This window comes from Dipodomys spectabilis, unplaced genomic scaffold (assembly GCF_019054845.1).
Source record: "Dipodomys spectabilis isolate Male_0828 unplaced genomic scaffold, ASM1905484v1 ptg000136l, whole genome shotgun sequence".
Classification (NCBI taxonomy): Eukaryota; Metazoa; Chordata; class Mammalia; order Rodentia; family Heteromyidae; genus Dipodomys; species Dipodomys spectabilis.
Window position 1 is genome coordinate 12,466,690 of NW_024870813.1, and position 22,041 is coordinate 12,488,730.

Sequence of the window (22,041 nt, forward strand, 5' to 3'; positions counted from 1 at the left end):
GCCCGGGCAGAAAAGTCCGTGAGACTATTTATCTCCAATAAACCACTCAAAACCGGAAGTGGCTCTGTGGCCTAAGCGGTAGAGGTAGAGCGCTCACCTTGAGCTGAAGAATGCAGGGATAACTTCCAAGCCCAGAGTTCAAGCCCCACTACCAACAAAAAAAAAAAGAAAGAAAAAGAAAAAAAGAAATGTATTTTTAAAACATTTTGCAGTAGTATTTTCTCCACTTAGCTACTATCTTCTACTTTCACTTTAATCCCCTATAGTGCAGTTTTTCATCAAATAGTTTTCCAACTGTAGCTAACTTACTATTTCTGTACAACTCTTGAGCTGAGAATGGTTTATATATTTTTAAGTGAGTGTGGGGAAAAATCACAAGTATGACCTGAGTATGTGAAAATTATATGAAATCCAAATTTCAGTGTTTATAAAAAGTTTTGTGGACACAATAATACTTGTTCACCTACATATGGCAGCTTTTAAGCTCTAAGAAGATAGTGGAGGGACTGGGAAGGTGGCTCAGTGGTACAGGGCTTGCCTTGCATGGTTGAGGCCCTGGGTTCAATTCCTTAGCACCACATAAGCAGAAAAGTCCGGAAGTGGCTCAAGTGGTAGAGTGCTCACCTTGAGCTCAAGAGCTGAGGACAGTGCCCAGGCCCAGAGTTCAGTCCCCATGACTGACAAAAGAAAGGAAAAAAAAGAAGATAGTGAAATAGTTGCAACAGGGACCACGTATGGCCTATACATCTGGAACTTGTACTGTCTGCTCTTTGGGGAGAAGAAAGTTACTGACCGTTAATTGTGTGAGACTTAAACTTGATTTGTATTTACATGGATTTGTGAGTCATGATATTCTTTTTTCTTTTCAAAATTAGGGTACCATGTATTTTCTTGGGCTTTTAGTCAAAGGTTCTGAAATCTAAACACCTTTAAAACTACTTTTTTTACTCATCAACTGAGCTGCCCTTAAGTAGGGGCAGCAAATTACTTTTGTTTTTAAGGCCAGATAGTGATGGTGCATACCTATAATCCCAACTACTTGAGAAAGAATCATAGTTTCAGGCCAACCCATACAAAAAGTGCAACCTCCATTTCAGCAAACAAGACAGGTGTGCTGGTGCATACAGTAATGCTATCTGTGCAGAAAACAAACATAGGTAGTAGGATCATGGTCTGGGGCGGCCCCTGGCACAAGCACAAACATCTTATCTAATAAATAATAAAAAACAGAAAGGGCTTAACCAGATGATTCAAGTAACAGAATGTTTGTCTAGCAAACACAGAACCTTCAGCTCAAACCCAGTATAAAAAATAAAAATCTAGCCGGGTGCTGGTGGCTCATGCCTGTAATCCTAGCTACTTAGGAGGCTGTGATCTGAGGATCACGGTTCAAAGCCAGCCCAGGCAGGAAAGTCCGTGAGACTCTTATTTCCAATAAAAACCACTAGAAAAACCGGAAGTGGCGCTGTGGCTCAAGCAGTAGAGCGCTCACCTTGAGCTGAAGAGCACAGGGACAGCACCCAAGCCCAGAGTTCAAATCCCACGACCGACCAAATAAATAAAAAAATAAAAATCCAGATAGTAAATATTTAAGGTTTCATAGACCAAAAGGCAAAATGGTAAACATTATTCTTAGCTCAAGAGCTATAAGGGGAAAGAATAAACAATGGACTGACTAGATTTGATCTGACAACAGTTATTAACCAGCTTCTGTTCTACATGCTTACTAAATGACTGCCTAAGATAATAATGTACTTTAAGAACAGTGTCTAGGCTGGGAATGTGTTTTAGTGGTAGAGTGCTAGCATGCATGAAGCCCTGGGTTCAATTCCTCAGTACCATATAAACAGAAAAAGCCAGAAGTGGTGCTGTGGCTCAAGTGGTAGAGTGCTAGCCTTGAGCGAAAGAAGCTCAGGGACAGCACCCAGGCCCTGAGTTCAAGCCCCATGACTGGCAAAAAAAAAAAAAAAAAAAAAAACCATAAAAACAGTGTCATAAAAACAGTGTCTAAAACAAAGCATATACTCAATAAAGACAGCTCCAGGGGCTGGGAATGTAGCTTAATGGTAGAATGGTTGCCTAGCATGCATGAAGCCCTGGGTTTAATTCCTCAGTACCACATAAACAGAAAAGGTCCAAAGTGGCACTGTGGCCTCAAGTGGTAGAACACTAGCCTTGAACAAAAGAAGCTCAGGGACAGTGCCCAAGCCCTGAGTTCAAGCCCCAGGACTAGCCAAAAAAAAAAAAAAGGAAGAAAAAAAATAAAGACAGCTCCATTCTGTCGTTGTCTGGAACCTGCAGTGATTGGATGGGCTGCCTTTGGATTAACCTGGTACTGAGTTATTGGTGAACTAGAGTTAAGGGGGAAAATAATATAAGTTGAAGTCAAATAAGAAGACCAAACTAAATTAGTTCTCAGTTCTTATGTAGCTATCGAAATAACTGTTCACTCTCACTAGTGCTCTTTTTTGTTTGTTTTAAGAAGAATTAGAGCTGGGAATGTGGCTTAGTGGTAGAGTGCTTGCCGAGCATGCATGGAGCCCTGGGTTTGATTCCTCAATACCATATAATCAGAAAAAGCTGGAAATGGCGCTGTGCCTCAAGTGGTAGAGTGTTAGCCTTGAGCAAAAGAAGCTCAGGGACAGTGCCCAAGCCCTGAGTTGAAGCCCTAGGACTGGCATTTTATATTGGAAAACTAAAGTAGACCCCCTTTCCTGCAAATGACAGTCTGAGGGGGAAAAAAAAAAGCATGATCTTACCACTTATGCAGGAAAAAATATCATTTGGTGAAATCCAATATCCATTAATAATAAAAATTCTTACAAAATTAGAAATTGAAGAAAACTTCTTCCAGTGTAATAATCTACAAAAATCTTCAGCTAAAATCATATTGAATGGTGAGACTCTTTAAATCTTCCCTAAGACTAAGAACAAAGGAAAACTATCATCTCTCATCACTGTTATTGAAGGTAATATTGGAAAGTTCAATAAGGCAATAAGGGAAATAAAAGACATAGATTGGAAGGGAAGAACCAAAACTGTTCCTATTTGTAGATGGCATGATTGTCTGAAAAGTCCTGAGAAATCTACCAAAAACAAATAAAGAAAAAAGAAATTCCCCAAACTAATGAGTGCATTCATCAAGGTCACAAGAATACAAGATCTGTACATGAAAATCAATTATGTGGGCTGGGAAGGTGGCTCAGTGGTAGAGTGCTTGCCTTGCATGCATGAGGCCTTGGGTTCGATTCCTCAGCACCACATAAGCAAAAAGGAAAAAAAAGCCGGAAGTGGCGCTGTGGCTCAAGTGGTAGAGCACTAGCCTTGAGCCGAAGTGCTGAGGGACGGTGCTCAGGCCCAGAATTCAGGCCCCACGACTGGACCAAAAAAAAAAGAAAATCAATCATGTTTCTGTATACTAATAACAGCCATGATAGTTTCATCTAGAGAAAAATAGCAAGTTTAGGTTATCTGTTATCATTATGGCTCAGATTAAATAACCATCATAATTTTGATGACCTTTAATATTCCAATTCCAAGTATCAAACCTACACCCCAAAGTTAGATAGGAAGGAGATGTTGCCAAAACATGACACTGAGCTATTTGTGTGTGATTATGTGAAAATAAACACTCAGTAATGGCCAAGAAATAGGTGGTTATAGACCATAAAAGGTGATAGAAAGTAATAGGTAGTATCATTCCAACTCTAGACTCTGACTAGAGGAAAAGAAGCTTTAACATTTAAGATTAAGATAATACCCTTTAGCTGGGCCCCGTGGCTCACGTCTGTAATCCTAGTTACTCAGGAGGCTGAGATCTGAGGAAGGCAGTTCAGAGCCAACCTGGGCTGGAAACTCTGTGAGACTCTTTATCTCCAATTAACCAGCAGAAAACTGGAAGTGGCGCTGTGGCTCAAGTGGTAGAGCACTAGCCTTGAGCTGAAGAGCTGAGGGACAGTGCCCAGGCCCAGAGTTCAAGCCCCATAACCGACCAAAAACAAACAAACAAAAAGATAATACCTGTATTGTTCTAGATACTTATTATAATCTGTTAAGAGTATAATTTAATTATATATCATAGATTCTATCATATGTATATTTTGTGTGATTCATAGAAAAGGGGTTTTATCTAATTACAAAATATCTTAAAGTTTGTCATTCACAACTTGTACATTCTGAATTCATTCAAGTATCTACTGTGGCAATCCATGTTCTCAGTTTGCCCTTTAAATAAAAGAAGAATGGTGAAACATCCCAAACACCACTGTGAATACTTCTCCATGCAGAAAAATTGCTTCAGCTTGGACCAGATACCACATTTTGGCAGAGATGACATGTTTAATGATTTATGTTGCTATATTGTTTTCTTGGCAAACTGGTTTAATACTAGGAGGGCTTGGTTTCAAACAATTTTAATTGTAAGCAGGTGAAAGAAGATCACATGGTATTATCAGACTTAATTTTTTATTATTTTCGTTTTTATTATTTTAGTGCCGGAGATTTAACACAGGATATCATACATGCTAAGCACACCTTCTAACCACTGAGCTGTATCCTCAGCTGGTAGTAATTGATTGTAGCTTTTACTCGTCATTTCATTAACAATTATTAAGCCGTATCATCTGTGCATGTCATTAACTAATCATATTGCCCTCTTCTAGCATTGTTAGTTTGTGTTCTCTGCTTATTTTTTTATTTTTTATTAAAAGTGAAAATATTTTCTGTATTCTCCACTGACATCTGTTATATGCATTACAGTTATCTTTTTCTCTTCTAGGGACTATATTTTTTCTATGGTAATTTTTAATGTGTAGAAGTTCTTGGTAACCAGGTCCTAGTGGTTCCTAGTTACTCAGGGAGCTGTCAGTTGAAGATTGGGATTTAAGGCCAGCCTTGGCAGAACAGCTTCCAAAACTCTATCCCCAGTTAACCAGCAAAAAGCCAAGTTGGTGGTATTGCTCAAGTATTAGAGTGCTAGCAGGGCAAAGCAAGCCAAACCCAAGGACCTGTGTTCAAAACCCAGTACCACCAATAAAGAAAAGCCAGTAAGAACACTTTCAATTACAATTCTCAGTTTATAATGTGTCCTTTTAACTGTTTTATTGTGGTATAATTAAAATAATCACATGCTTACAAAATGTTTGATGAATTTTTCCACATTAGTCACACAGTTTACATAACGAAGATGTTTATTATTCCAAAGTTTTTCTTATTACTGTTTGTAGTCCTTCTTTCCCTTTTTTCACTCACCTCTACACTTCAGGTAACCAGTCATCTGCTGCTTTGTGTCTTTCTTTTCTTGTTGTTTTGTTAGTCTTGGGGCTGGAACTGTGGGCCTGGGCGCTGTCCTTCAGCTCTTCAGCTCAAGCTGAGTGCTCTACCACTTGAACCACAGCACCACTTCCGGGTTTCTGAGTGGTTTATTGGAGATAAGAGTCTCACAGACTTTCCTGCAGAGGCTGGCATTGAACTGCAATCCTCAGATCTCAGCCTCCTGAGTGGCTAGGATTACAGGCATGAGCCACCACCCCTGGTGCTTTCTGTCTTTCATTTGCTGATTTTTCAGTCTACTTTCTTTTATCACTTATTGAGAAAAGAGTGTTTTTTACCTTAATTGAAGATTTGCCTAATTCTCCTTTTAGTTCTATGTGACTTGCTTTATATGTTTTGAAACTTCCTTAACAGTTGCACATAGTTCAAGATTACTGTCATTTGTTGCATCTTTGATGGATTGACCTTTTGTATTTACATAATTAACCCTATTAATCCCTGCTGACATTCTTGTGTTCTGAAGTCTTTATAGTCTCATATTTGTGTAGCCACTTCTTTTTTTTTTGAGACAGGTTCTCATTACGTAGCCCAGGCTGGTCACACATTCAGTATTCTATTGCCACAGCTTGCCAAGTACTATGAATATAGCTACGTATAACCATGTCTGGCTTTTCTCTGTCTTGAATAGCTTTTTCATGACATAATCTATTTCTATTCTGTTACTTTTAACCTATTTATAAAATTATATTTAAAACATGCTTTTATGGACAACATGTAGTCAGATATTTTTTATCTAAGTGGTAGTATCTACTTTTTAGTTAATGAATTTAGATTATTTATATTTAATATAATTATTTTTATCTTTTTATTTAGATTACCATTTTCTTCTTTTCCCCCTTTTTAATGTTTTTCCCACCTCTTCCTGCTTTCTTTTTGCAATATTGAATATCTTAAGTTTCTTTCATTTATTTGTTTACTTTTTTCTTTTTACAGCTTGAACTCTGATCCTGGGCTTTGTCCCTGAGCTTGTTTTATACAAGGCTAGCACTTCACTACCTGAGCCACAACACTACTTCTGGCTTTTTCAGAGTAGTTTACTAGAGATAAGGGTCTCACAGACTTTCCTGCCCAGGCTGGCTTCGAACTGAGATCCTCAGATCTCAGCTTCCTGAGTAGCTAGGATTACAGGTGTGAGTCATCGTGCCTGGCATGTATTTCATTTTAATTGGATATTTTTGGGCATCTGATTGTAGTCTAATGCTTATTCCATCATAAAGACCTAAGACATTTTATTTTCTGGAAAGCTTGAGTAGTTTTGTCTTTGTTCTAAAATTTCACAAACTTTCTTTTCTCTGGATGTAATAGGTCTGCATTCATCTTGTTTGAAACACTTGGCAAGACCTTTCACTTTGTCTCTCTTCAGTTCTGAAGTAAAAAGGTTTGCTACTTTTTAAAAAAGTGTCTTTCCTATTTGTGAATGGGAAAAGATCCTGTAATCTATTAAACTTCTTGGATTAATCACTGCCTTTCTATAATTTTCTCCTACATTTTTCCTTTCCACTCTGCTGTCTTGTTTACAGCAAGTAGTATGGGAAGCTGCCTTATCCTCTTCTTTTGACTGTATATTGAAGAAGCCAGCTAGTTCTAAGTGTCTATGGCTTTCCCGTTCTCTGTTCTTTTTATCATAGAAACTTGTTGTATTTTTGTTTGACTCATGCCTTATTGAATGTTATGAGGCTTCAAATCAGAATTCTTTTCTTTTTAAAAATTTTCTTTTTCAGCTTACCTATTTTCTTCTGTAGTCATTAGTTTTGTTTGCTGAAGTCAAGCCTTTGGAAGATGTCGTATACTTAAGATCAGGACAATGTATAATCAAATGTGTAAGGAGAAATACAAAAAAATCTCATCTGGGAGCAATGCTAATCGGATTATAATACTGTGGGTACTGTATTCATGCTTGAGCTAGCACAGATGTGGTGATAATAGAAAAAAAAGAAAGCATAAGGAGATAAAAACAGAATTGGGAACTCATTTCTGCTTTCTCTACCCTCCAAATACTTCTTACTGAACTAATTGTATATTTCTTTATAATAGTAATTATTACACCTATGTCTTCATAACAAAATGATATTATTAGGGGAGGAAGACAATTGAGGATAGAACTCAGGGTCTTGTACTTGATAGACAAGCACTGTTATCCAGCCTTCTTAACAAATTGTGATTCTTCAAGATGGAGATTTTCTGTTTATTGTTTTGTGAACATTTATTGTTCAAGCACTGTTCTAAGTGCTAGAGTTAAAGCAATATATAAAGAGAAAAAGTCCCTGTCCTCAAGGGCACTTAATCAGCAAATATATTTATGTCATTCACAGTACTCAGAATTCAGAGTTAGATATTCCCAAATAAATATTTATTACTTAACCCAACTTTTAAAGGCACTGGTAGTTCATACCTGTAACCCTAGCTACTATGAGGTTGAGATCTGAGGACCGTGGTTCAAAGCCAGCCAAAGCAGGAAAATCCATGAGACTCTTATTTCCAATTAACCAGCCAAAGGCCAGAAGTGGAGATATGGCTCAAGTAGCAGAGCATCAACCTTTGAACGAGAAAGCCAAGTGAAAGCAAGAGTCCCTGAATTCAAACTCTAGTACCAACATTTAAAAAAAAAAAAAAAAAACTCGGGCCCGGCGCTGGTGGCTCATGCCTGTAATCCTAGCTACTCAGGAGGCTGAGATCTGAGGATCGCGATTCAAAGCTAGCCCGAGCAGGAGAGACCGTGAGACTCCTATCTCCAATAATAATAAAAAAAAAAAAAAACACCAGAAAACCGGAAGTGGCGCTGTAGCTCAAGTGGTAGAGTGCTTGCCTTGAGCTGAAGAGCTGAGGGACAGTGCCCAGGCCCAGAGTTCAAGCCCCACCACCGACCAAAAAAAAAAAAACTCGGGCTGGGAAGGTGGCTGAGTGGTAGAGCGCTTGCCTTGCGTGCATGAGGCCCTGGGTTCGATTCCTCAGCACCACATAAGCAAAAAGAAAAAAGCCGGAAGTGGCGCTGTGGTTCAAGTGGTAGAGTGTTAGCTTTGAGCTGAAGAGCTGAGAGACAGCGCCCAGGCCCAGAGTTCAGGCCCCACGACCAGAACAAAAAAAAAAAATCTTTTAAGTAGTATTAAGATGGTCTGTGTGTCTATTTAGATGTGCTATTGTAAAGGTTCTTTTGGTATTTTTCTTTCTTTTAACCTGGTACAAAAAAAATTATCATGCATTCAGATTAAAATACTATCCCTGACCTTAATTAGAGGTGATGTCATGGTGTTAGCACTTATACTTGGAGTCTGAAAGTAGGGCAAAATGTTTATTCCTGTGTCCTTTGCACAGATACATTAGCTAGTATATTTAATTAAATGATTAGAAACAATGCTGAAAGCTATCATTTTATATGTTTAATTGAATTTATAATGAGTGGCTATTTTTTTTTCTTTTTCAGACTTGGGGTTGGATCAATACATAGTAAAACGCTTTGATGGGAAGGTGAGCAAACTATGACAAATACATATCCTGTTGTTTTACTAAGATTTTCAAGTTCCTCTAGATTTATATGTGAGAGATATCAGGATATCTGGTTAGCCTATTAAAAAATAAACATATACCAGGCACTAGTGGCTCACGCCTTTAATCTTAGCTACTCAGGAGGCTGAGATCTGAGGATTGCGGTTTGAAGCCAGCCCAGACAGGAAAGTTTGTGCTACTCTTATCTCCAATTAACAACCAGAAAACCAGAAGTGTTTGTGGCTGGAGTGGTAGAGTGCTTGCCTTGAGCTGAAGAGCTCAGGGGCAGCACCCAGGCCCAGAGTTCAACACCAGGGACCAACAAAATAAATAAATAAACATGTTTAGGGTAGAAGATCTGTCCCTTCTTCAAATCCTCCCATAGAAAGACTTTAGCAGAAGTCCCTTTTATATATTTTACTATGTGGTAACTTTCATGGATTGTCAGCCCTATATGTGAAGGCTTAATTCAGTGCTTGCTTGTTCACTTTTGAATGTTAATTCAATAGTCACCATAATGGTTAATAGGTATCCTCACATACCCACTATTATGTTTGAATTTCTTATACAACACACACTTATGCTATTATTGGTCTTTTATATCAATATGCATATATATTGTATTTATGGAAACTTTAACTGTGCTTTCAACTTTGTAAATTCAAGTATCACAGTTTGTCATGTTGAGATGGCATTATACAGGAGTTAGAAGCCATATTGATCTAGAAACATTACAGTTTTGCCATTTGCACATGGATAACTGTATTAAATAAATAAGATCATATTTACATAGATTTTATTATAAACACTAATAAAGTATTCTATAAAATAATAAAATGGTAAAATACCTAATTTTAACCTTCCTCAAATTTTTGAATGTATATATAGCAATAATCTTTTATTACTAATAATCTTAATTTTAATAGCTTTATCTTAATCTATAATATGATGGTGATCCTTATAAGTACTTTTATAATAATCCTGAATAATAGTCCAAATTTTTAATTCCAATAATTTTGAAGACTATTTTAAGCTTTCACTTCTCTATTTTGTACCTGAGTAAATAATATTAGTCATTCTTAGGTATAGAAAGTGAAACTTTCAATTATCTTATAAAACTATCAGTTAAATGATTTTACCTTTCAGGGTAAATCCTCCCCCCAAAAAAATCTTTACAGGGGGTTGGAAAGGAAAGGAAAAGAAAGGAAAGAGGACGGGTGGGAGGGAAAGGAAAAGGGGAAGGAGGCAAGGAGAAAAGAAGGAAAGGGTCAATTTTTAAAAGTTGGAAGAAAGCACATCAGAAAGAAGGAGCCAGGAGTGGCTCTGCAAGGTATAAGGAGAAAGCAATCAGAAGTAAAGTCATGGAGTGGGTGGGAAAGGCAGGAACTTGGGATAGTTAGGATGGATAGAGTCAAGACTAGAAGGAACTGACTTGCAGTAATGTGCCTATTATCACAGCTGCACAAAATTGTATTCCCTGGTAACAGGAAGCAGTAAGTGTTAATTTTGCACAATGAAAAGAATGAATGACTGCCTTCAGATTTGAGCAATCTCAGCCAAGGCTACCTACCTTAAAAGTACCTTATCCATAAGGTGGCACAGTGCCTAAACTACTTCTATCTATGGATATGCTCTCTTTGGCATCACATATGCTAAAATAAAGGGCATTGAACTATGAGTTAAGAGATCAGAGTTCAGAGACCTAGCTCTGTTGTGGGACAGCCATGCCTTGGTTTGTGCTTATATACATGGGAGAGGTTACTTTGCCCTGATGTCAGGGTCAAATTTCAGAGTCTCTGGCAGCTCAGGGCCCTGGTTTACCTGTCTTTGTGTCCCTCAGAGTCCCACAGACATAGCTTAACACATAGGAGATAGCCAATAAATATTTGATAACTTTTAATTTAAAAAGTGTGCCTGTCTATATGTATTCCTTGGTGACCTGATCCAAGTCAATAAGATAGCAGTCAATTTAACAAATAACTTTTTTAGTCACTGCAGGAATACAGAGCAGCAGGAGAATTTAGACATCTTTTGTATATCTAAAAACATGCAAAGAAGTTGAAAACATGCAAGATGAGCAGCAGATTTACAAGTTGTGAGAGGAATTTCCATCCTGAAGCTTCCCCAGATTTGAACTCCTTGTGATAACTCATGTGTCGAATACTTTATTTGCTTTCCTGATGATGTGACTCAGTAACTACTTCCATTTAATGCTAAAAATTTGGAAAGCTTCATCTTTTTTTCTCATTTGTAGTAAGTTGATGAGCTCTATGTTTCTTATCATTAACATTTTTATTTTATATTGCCAGTTATTTTTATGAGTTAGCAAACTAAAATGCAATAAAACATCCAAGTATTTAAGTACCACCTAGCTGTACAAAAATGGCAGTCTTCCTGTATTTGGAAAGTAGGCATTGCATTTTTTTTCACAGAAGCTTAAAATTTGGAAATTAGAATAAGGAAGAAAAAGTTTGGAAATTAGAGTAAGGAAGGCAAGATTTAGAAATTTCATTGTGTAATATTTGCAAATATGACTGGTATAAAAGTCAAGTGAATGAAAGTTGTCTTTGTGGTTCCAGAAAAACAGATTGTGGAAAAGAGGAATGTTAGTCTCACATTAGGAAGTATAGAATTGAGCCAGTGACCTAAAGCCAGCCAGCTCAGCCCTAAGAATTGGAGCAGTCAGTGCCCCATTCATCTATCTTATGATGTGCATCTTGAATCTTTTGGCCAGGATCTTCATTAAGATTCTATATTGATTTCCACTATATACATTGTTGAGGTATTGTTTTAGAGTTAACCATCCTTAATAAGATTTTTATACCATACTTACCTCTGATTTATATCTTTATAAACTTTTTTCTGATAGGAAATTTAAGAAAATACTTTCTTTCTATCTGCCTTTAAAATGTTATGTAATCAAGAGTGTAGGGCTGGGAAGGTGTCTCAGCGGTAGAGTGCTTGCCTTGCATGCCTGAGGCCCTGGGTTTCTGATTGTTCAGCACCACATAAGTAGAAAAAGCCAGAAGTGGTGCTGTGGCTCAAGTAGTAGACCACTAGCCTTGACAGGGACAGTGCCCAGAGTTCAGGCCCACAACTGGAAAAAAAAAAAAAGAGTACAAACTCTAGTGTTTGATTGTTTCGAAGTTTTTCCAGGATTTCCTTCTGTCTCTTCCTTACTTCCTGTATGCCCAGTTCCAATTTTTTCTGGTTTGATAGAGAACATCTAGAAACCCATAATAAGTGGCAAACCACATTAACGTTTATTTTAAAGAAAGAAAATGTGAAGTATACAGATATACTAATAACTGAATTTAGAAATCAGAATGTTAAATTCCCTGTTTGTTCCATTATTCCATCATATACCATGAGCATCAGTTGGCATTTTGAAAAATGCTACATATTTCTTTTTTATTGAAGCCATCACTTTTAAATAAAAAGAGAGCACTGTCATTTGTATTTGAAAAATTGGATCTCTGTTGATTATAATCAGACTATGTATTTTCTCTTTCAAATAGATTATCTGTAAATGTAACATTTGAATGGAGTTGCTCCTTATAATCAATCTTTAGCTGAACAAAGGCTTAGAATAAAATTACCATAGTGAACTCAAATGCTGGTTCAGTGTTACAGGAAAACCTTTGTGCTGAGTGTGTGGCTCTGGTAGGACAAGTGCTTAGCATGGGGGAGGCCCTGGGTTCAATCCCTAGTACCCTCCCCCAAAATGTCAACTTTTTGACCCTTGTTCTAATAATTTTCCATTTTTTTTCTTAGTCACAGATTTTCCCATCTGGTTTTCAACTCTTTAGTTCTTTAAATTGCTTTCAAATGCTTTTCTTAATTTTCTTACTACTAACAAATTAGCAACTTCAGTTCTTTATCCACACACTATTCCTTTAAAAAAAAAAAAAATCTAGTTTTGGTGTCTGGAATGTTTTCCAAAGCATTCTGAGCATCTCAATATTTGACAGCTGTATATAAGTAGTTAGTAAATGTTATAAATGCTGAATTGTCTATAGGAATACAACTTTGTGTATATGTAGCATATAAGAGCAAGATTAGAAGAGTGTGGACTTTGGAGGTAATCATGTTTTCATTCAATTATGGGTTGTGCTGCATGTCTGCTGGTAACCTTGGGCAAGAGAACAGTTAACCTCAAGTGTCAATTAACTTTTCACTATAATTGAGATAGTAGGTAAAGCATCTGGCTCTACTAACTGTAGCTATTTTGCATGACCAGGAGCCATTATTCAGTTTATGAAAGGTATTATATGCCATTACATGTATTATCTTTCTTGGTTCATATGCTGCAGAACAACATACCCTGCACATAATCATTGTCTTTCATGGTCTTTCCTTCCCAATTTAATCAGCTTCTTCTGATTGAAAAATCTCCTTTTGCTCTTTCTGGGTTAAATAGCTAGTTCATTAATCAAAAAGAGACCTCTGGTTGGATTTCTCCTATCTGAACCGACCTGCATTCACAGCAATTCATCTCAACTGTGTACGAGAATATCCTTTCAGCCTCTGACACATCAATCTCAACTGTAGACCTTTAGCTTGCTTATAGCATCTATATTTCAGTCAAGACTTTTGTAATAGTGCTACACTTGCTTTGAAAGTTATGGTAAGATTAGGTCATTATTTTTCACAGCCACCAAAGTTTATTTATTGAAAAAAATCTTTAAAACTATTTGATATTTGGTAAGATATTTTGGACTGGTACCCTGCTAAATTAGCTGACCTAAACTGCTTCCTCAAACGCCAGCCTACATGATGACTGGTTTTCATAGCCCGTGTTGACAGCAATTAATTCTGGAGGATATCTGTTTTCAAGTAATCACTCTTCACTCTTCGAGTAGTTATTAATCCTCTGAACTCATCCAAATTTGGTTGTTTATAAATTAATGTGAGTAGCAAAGCAACCAATTTGCTACAAAGCTGGAAAATATTATACCATAAAATCATGAGGTACTTTGATAGGGAATCTTAAAGAAATGCTTTGACTACCCATTAAAAAATAAAGTGTTTGTTACCTTTTCATCATGAAATATAATTTTTCATGCATTTTCTTTATATGAAGCTTGCCAGGAGCTGGTGGCTCATGCCTATAATCCTAGCTACTCAGGAGGCTGAGATCTGAGGATGATGGTTCAAAGCTAGCCTGGACAGGAAAATCCCTGAGACTCTTATCTCCAATTAACCACCAGAAAACCAGAAGCGGTGCTGTAGCTCAAGTGGTAGAGCGTTAGCCTTGAGTTGTAGAGCTCAGGGACAAATGTTCAGGACCAGAGTTCAAGCCCCATGACTGACCAAAAAAAAAAAAAAAGGAATTATGAAGCTTTTCAAATACATACGTTTTCATGCTGAGGAGGTTAGGAATTGAATTGTTGGAATATTTTCTTTTATTGTGACTAACAGGTAATATCTGAAACATTTGTATGTGTTCCTTGTTGTTTTTTTTTTACAGGTGTTCTGTGATATTCTTACAGATTTTAATTATTCTTTCATATGTAATGTTTGTGATACACATATTTGATTTGAGAGTTTTTGTTCATATAATCAAACTGTCCGTTTTTTGTGTTTTTTTTTTTTTTTCTTTTTCTCATCTTCTGATCAGGATTTCTGGCAGGTACTGACTCGGCAGCATGTGCTTTAAGTTCATTAGTGCTCTGGAATCATAGTCGTGCTTCAGAGGCAAAGTTCAGTGCATGCTCATGTCCTTCCCTGCTCTCTTCAGAGTAATCCAGTTCTTGTCATTTTAAATTAACTTATGTTATCTCTAATATGACAGTTCAAGCAGTACACAGTCCTTGAGAGTATAGAATTCAGCATAATTTAAAAGAAAGTTTTTTAAACACTAGCTGTTACATAGGATCAAGAAACTTAGTTTTGGTCACTGTATTGAAAATTAATAAATTGGGTCATTTGAATAATCTTATCTATTTAGGATATCATATTCTTACTTACATGATAATAGGAATGTGAGACAATAATTACTTAAAATTTACAGATCTGGGAGCTGGGAAGGTGGCTCAGTGGTAGAGTGCTTGCCTTGCATGCATGAGGCCCTGGGTTCGATTCCTCAGCACCACATAAACAGAAAAAGCCAGAAGTGGTGATATGGCTCAAGTGATAAAGTGTTATCCTTGAGCTGAAGAGCTGAGGGACAGGGCCCAGGCCCAGAGTTCAGGCCCTATGACCAACAACAACAAAATTTAACAGATCTGGCCAGGCACCTGTAATCCAAGATACTAAGGAGACTCAGATCTGAGGATTATTACATTTTGAAGCCAGTCCAATCAGGAAAGTCCATGAGACTCTTTTTTTCCTCCAAAAAGACCAGCAATGAAGCTATGTATGGCTCAAGCTGTGGCTAGAGCACCAGTCTTGAACAAAATGTTACAGCACCCAGGCCCTGTGTTCAAGCCTTAATAGTGGCAGATGCACAAAAAATATTAACAGATCTTTTTTCTTTTGAAATTCCTTCCATAATAAATGCAGAAAGGCAGTTATTTAGTTGCACATCTCTGAATAAAATGGCTTATGAGGAAATAGATGGAACATTAGAAAGACTTCATCTTTTTCTCTTTTAAGGTAATCAAGGACTATAGCTTAGAAAAGCATGGAGAAAGCCATGGAAAGAATATGTAGTTACAGGATGGCCAAGGAGGTTTTGAAGGGCATTCCTAACAAGTACTTTTAAAATTGATCTTTAGAAGTCTGGACTCTTTCATTATAGTTTATAAATTATTTAAATTTATTCATTTAAAAATTACCCTTGTATTTTTATAGTTGGCAGTCTTAATCAAAATATAAATTAAACTGAATTAGAAACATCTTTAAGTTTGAAACAATTAATGATATAATTAATGAAGACCACAGGTGCTCTTTATTTTTACAGTACATTTTTTTCTAAGTTCTTTTTTTTTTTTTTTCTTTTTGGGCCCGGTTGTGGGGCTTGAACTCTGGGCCTGGGCACTGTCCCTCAGCTTTTCAGCTCAAGGCTAGCCTCTACTACTTGAGCCACAGTGCCACTTCCAGCTTTTTTCTTTTTGCTTATGTGGTGCTGAGGAATCGAACCCAGGGCCTCATGCATGCAAGGCAAGCGCTCTACCACTGAGCCACCTGCCCAGCCCCTTTTTCTAAGTTCTTAGAGGGCTTTTGGGGGCAATATTGGGATCCTGATTTAGTGCTTCACACTTACTAGGTAGGTACTCTACAACTGGAACCACTCAGCCAGCCCTTTGTTCATTGATTATTTTCAAGATAGGATCTTGCTTTTTTTTTTTTTTTGTCGGCCGTGGGGCTTGAACTCTGGGCCTGGGCGCTGTCCTTCAGCTCTTCAGCTCAAGGCGAGTGCTCTACCACTTGAGCTACAGCGCCACTTCCGGTTTTCTGGTGGTTTATTGGAGATAGGAGTCTCACGGTCTTTCCTGCCCGGGCTGGCTTTGAACTGCGATCCTCAGATCTCAGCCTCCTGAGTAGCTAGGATTACAGGCGTGAGCCACCAGCGCCCGGCTAGGATCTTGCTTTTAATTGGGGCTGGTCTGAACCAAGATACCTCTATTTGTGTTTCCCCATGTAGCTATGATGAATGCACATGCCACCATTTCCAGCCATTGGTTGAGATGGAGTCTCACATTTTTCCTAGACTTTGAACCATGATCCTGAGATCTTTTCTTCTCAAGTAGATAGGATTATAGGCTTGAACTACTGTTCCCAGCTTAAGCCCTAAACACTTTTATTTTTAAAATGGGCTGTACTTTTTTAGCTCCTAAACCAAGCCCAAACCAGTCACTTGTTACTGGTAGAATAAATTATCTTTTAAATACCATTATCATTTTGTGTTTTGAAACCATCTTAATACACTTTTACAATTAAGTCAAGTTAATTTATTGATTATGCTACTACCAATATCTCAAATACAAAGGATTCTATTTTGGAATAGCTATGGCACAAAGGATATAGCAGTACTAATGAGAGTAAAACATGACTGGAGATGTAGCTTAATGATAGAGCACTCTGGCTGGGAAGGTGGCTCAGTGGTAGAGTGCTTGCCTTGCATGCATGAGGCCCTGGGTTCAATTCCTAAGTACCACATAAGCAGAAAAAGCCGGGAGTGGTGCTGTGGCTCAAGTGGTAGAGCACTAGCCTTGAGCTGAAGAGCTGAGGGACAGTGCCCAGGCCCAGAGTTTAGGCCCACAACTGACAAAAAAAAAATAAAATAAAATGATAGAGCACTCTTCTCAGATGAGCCAAGCCCTGGGAACCAATCCTTGCACCACACCAGGTGAGGAGAGGAGATGAGGGGAGGGGAGGGTAGAGAGAGGAGTGGAGGAGAGGAGGAATGGGAAAGAACGAGGTAAGGAGAGAAGAGGTAGGGAGGGTGGGAAGGAAGGAAGGACAATGCTTGAAGACAACCACTTCCAATTCTCTATATTAGGACTATACGAGGTAGCTAAAAATTTTTTTTTTGGGGGGGGGGAGTCCAGTCGTGGGGCCACAGCACCACTTCCGGCTTTTTTCTTTTTGCTTATGTGGTGCTGAGGAATCAAACCCAGGGCCTCATGCATGCAAGGCAAGCGCTCTACCACTGAGCCACCTTCTCAGCCCCATAAAAACTCTTACTGTTCTTTAATAATTGTATGATTTAAGACTGGAAGAGTTTAAGATGACTTGCCTCCTATACAGCTCCTCACTAGAGAGCAGTGGGAATTATTGTTAAGTGCTAGCTGGGAAGTCTCTGGAATTTTCAGCATTGAATAACCAACTACTATAGCTCATAAAGCACCAGTCTTTTTTAGGGTTTCACTGTTGAAGGTAATATTTTTGGTTGCTCAGAAATTCAAAATCAAGTTTCATGTTGCTTACTTTGACAGCCTATATACTAAACTTGGAGTGATACAGACAGATTACTAGCACAGCCCCTGTACAAGAAGACACATTTGTGAAGTATTCAATATTGTCAGTCTTCCACATCTGTTATGGTTTTTGGAATCTTAAAAAAAACTAACTGAATATAGTATACAGAAACTGTTTTATTAAGTACTAAAGTGAAATATTAAGCATTTTAAATCAAATTTTACTGTATTCTTAAGGATAGCTTGTGAATAATTGTTATAATAAAAAAAACTTTTTTTTATTAGAGTAGATAGTGAAGGGGCTGTTTATGTCTGTCAGGTTCTATAAATACCACTCACTTGGGTGATACTGGTATTACCCCCTTAAGCACTCACAGGCCAAAAAGCAGTTACTTCATAGAAGAGGTCTTTCATGCTTGCTTCCATGCAGTACTCCTGTGCATGCCAAGTTTCTGTTACCTGTGGAAAGGCCAGAATCAAAGGCCTGGTAACATAGAGTGCTGTTCTTCAGATGCAGCTTGTTACTGATTCTAGATACCCATTCTGTTGCTGTGAGGAGTATCCACAATGTCTCTTTCCAGTCTCTCAAGTTCCACCACTACTAAAGTCTTCTTATTTAACCTATGTGTTTTATTATTCAAGTTGACAAAAGAACCGATAATGTAACAACTAAATGCTTCAAAGGAAGGTGTCATTTACTTGATTACCTCACATGCTCAGATTCCTATTAAGATATTTTAAAATACATTTTTATTTTAGATCATATTGTGTTTAAATTTGAGATACACTAATCCCATTTAAGTGATCATTGTTGATTTGAAAGCATAATGTGATTGACCATTTCATTTCTGACATTTCATATTTAGCTTTTTCATCATAAAGCAGATTTGAAATTTACTTTGGTCTAGGAGGACTTTGTTCGAGACTAACTTCCTCTTTCATATACTTAACACACTTTAGCATGTTTTAAGGCCATATAAATAAAGAAGGTTCTATAAAAACTCTCCCAGTAAAGAAGTTCTCACTATACCCTGAACATCTACAGACAGTCTATGAGGATAGCCCTTGCTTCATTTATTTGTGTTTGTCATAATGCATTATCAAAAAGTCTAACCTAAATTTATTTGAATAAAAAGCTCTTCTAATTACACAGTAATTAGTATTAGAAAAAAACATAAAAGAACCTATTTTTGAGGTGATGTGCCTTTTGAAAAATGATTGAAGTATGGCTTTGAATTTACAAAGACATAAAAAAGTGTACTTAAGTTACCTGATAAGTGATAATACTATACAATAGTTAACTATATTTTGCTTCAAAAATACTTTATTTTCATAAACATTTTCAGAAATTACTAACAATATAGATACCCTGTGTCCCTGTGCAGTTCATAGAATGTAACATGGGCCTTGGAGTCAAACTTTAGATTGCCATGCCACTTAAGAACTTTGTCTGGAAGTGGAACTATCACTCAAGTGGTAGAACACTAGCCTTGAGCAAAAAAAAACTCAGTGACAGCAGACAGGCCCTGAGTTCAAGCCCCAGGACCAGCACCAAAAATAGAAAGGAAGAAAGGAAGAAAAGGAAGGAAGGAGAGAAGGAAGGAGAGAGAAAGAGAGAGAGAGAGAGAGAGAAAACCTATATCATCTTAGGCTTCTTAATTGACTTCTCTAAACCAGTTTCTTATCTGTTAAGTGCAGATAATAAGTGCCACCTACCTTATAGAGTTGCTGTGAGGACTTAACAAGATAATGAAAGAACAAAGTAGTATGGTACTTGGCATAGAATATCCAAAGTATAATTTTTATACTCTTGATATATCTTTAATGGTTAGTGGTATTCAATGGATACCTATAAATGTTTGGTTTCAAAACTGATTTTTAAACTCTTTGTCTTATGAGTTTCTTGCCAGATGATAGTCACTAGTATAGTACAAATCAAGGGTTTGATCCTCATTCAAGGTAAATCACTTTTTTGTCTTGTTCTATTTTTTCCAAATGGGAAAAATAAAATTATTATATTGATTTGTAAATTGTACTTGAAATTGTTTTAAGTAAAGGATAGAGAAGCCTTTTATAACCTATGTGTTTAAAACCAAGATTGGTAACTAGGCAGTGGTAGTTCATGCCTATAATCCTAGCTACTCAGCTAATAAAGTGGCTGAGATATAAGGATTGCAGTTCAGCCAGCTAGGACAGACAAATCCAAGAGACTTTTATCTCCAATTAACCAGCAGAAACCAGGAGTAGAGGTATGGCTCAAATGATAAAGCATCATCCTTGGGCCGAAAAAGCCAACAACTACTGCTGAGCTCAGGACTGTTTTTCTTTGGCATTGATCTATTTGAGGAGGCAAAATTCAGAAATCTTAGGTTTAGTTAGGAAATAATCAACAATGATGACTCAGAAATGATTTGAAACAAATATACAAGTATAATGTAGTAGAATATTAGAGCTGATTTCATGTTCTAGAATTTTTGTAGTACTTTATTAGGAGACTTAAATCATTTCAATAGTTACATCATTTCTCTGAAATTAACTTCATTTCAGTGGATATTTTGAATTTTTATTACTGCCTTAGTCACATCATTTATTTTTTAAACATCTTCATTTGTATCATTTTCTCTGAAGCTACTAGTTAATGAAATAAGAAAACATTTGTATTCTAGGTATTTAGAATTGTGCTCAGAACTAAGGTGGTTAGAATTGGGACTGAAAAGAGAATTGCTTTCTGGCAGAGTGAGATTTACACTATCTTAAGCATTCACCTTCCTCAGTGTGTTGCACAGTAATTTATGTGAAAAATTTGGAAGAAAATCTGAACCAGAAGGAGAAATAATAAACTTCTGAATTGAAAATAATCTGAATTTAATTTTTATCTGACATACACACAAATACTACCTTTTCTGCAAGTTCAGGTTTGGGATAGGGAACAAGAGTAACACATTTTAACTGTGCAACATTTTCTGTTTGATTGGGAATAATGTGTTTGTTTAAGATTAATATCTTACCAAAGCTTTGGCATCTATGCACCAACTAGGTAATGAAGTATGAGCATTAATTGCATGGGAAAATTGATGGTTTTTCTTTCTAATTTTTTGCTCCCCTCCTTGCCCTAACCCTAGTTGCCATTTGGAAATGATATACCATATTTCATTTTCCAGAAGCATATTACTATTGTAGTATGAGATTATATTTTTAAATACATTCTCAAATACTATGTGGGGGATTAGAACATATTTCAGCAACACAAAGAAATAGTAACAATTCTTGTAGTACTGGAGACTGAACCAAGGGCCTTGTACATGATAAGGAAAACACTAATGTTTATTCACATACACAGCCTTTTTGTATCTTATTTTGAGGCAATCTCAGTAAATTATTCAGGTTAATCACAAACTCTCTGTCCTCCTATCTCAGCCTCCCAAGAAGCTAAGATTATGAGCCTATTCCACCAAACCTGGAAGGAGACATTAATATTAAAATATTTACAAATGCTCAGATTAAAATGACCTGAAATCCTCAGTTTTATAAAGGGCATCTTACTTTAAATAGTAATGCTATGTTCTTTATTAGATTTTTCTGTCAATCAGATATTTTGAGTTTCTAAAGATAAATGTATTTATCTCTAGATAACAGAAGTCTGTTGACTTCTGTTAGAAAGTTATTTCAAAACTTTAGAAAAGTATGTCTTAACTGGAAGAAATAATGAGCTAAGTTCTTATCCCTCACCTCACCAGACTTAAATGTAAAATATGTAAATATAGTCTTCTAAATGGAAGTAGAAGAGAATATTTCTATAGGTTAGAAATTTGTAATAATTTATTAGCATACTGAAAGAATTAACCATTAAAGAAAATTTTTATTAATTGGACTTCATGAAAATAAAAGAAAAAATAGGACTATCAAAATAAATAAGTCACAGACTCACAAAATATTTTAAAACATATTTGTTTATATTTGTTGTCTATTGCTGAATAACAAATAAATTCAACAGTATCTTAAAATAGTAATAATCATTTTTTACATCTCTGCCTTCTGTCAATCAAAAAGTAGAGAACAATTTGAGCCTTTCATGACATTACAGTTATGTGTTGGCTAGGAACTTTGCCACCCATCTTAACTAGGGACCAGGGTCACTAAAATGAACCCTCACTCACTAAATGGCTCACTAAAATGCCTGGTATGATAGTACAGCCTGATGGTAAAAGGCCTCAGATCCTCCTCTCATCGTTTCTTCAACAGGCTTGCTTGAATATTTTGTTCAAATGGCTTTTGACTTAATCCCAGCAAAGCAAGGTGCCTTTAATAACCAGGCCTCAGATGTCATACATTATCAGGTAGCTCTATTGGTCAAACAGACCAA

The 22,041-nt window shown here is 36.8% G+C and overlaps 1 protein-coding gene across 1 annotated transcript in view; it reads left to right on the top strand.

Annotated features, from left to right (window-relative positions):
• The window catches only part of Micu1 (mitochondrial calcium uptake 1), a 157,139-nt gene that overhangs the window by 40,489 nt on the left and 94,609 nt on the right, over positions 1–22,041 (top strand). The window contains exon 5 of the mRNA XM_042690321.1: positions 8,753–8,796. Within this exon, the coding sequence (XP_042546255.1) occupies positions 8,753–8,796 (44 nt within the window). The remainder of the gene's footprint in view (positions 1–8,752; positions 8,797–22,041) is intronic.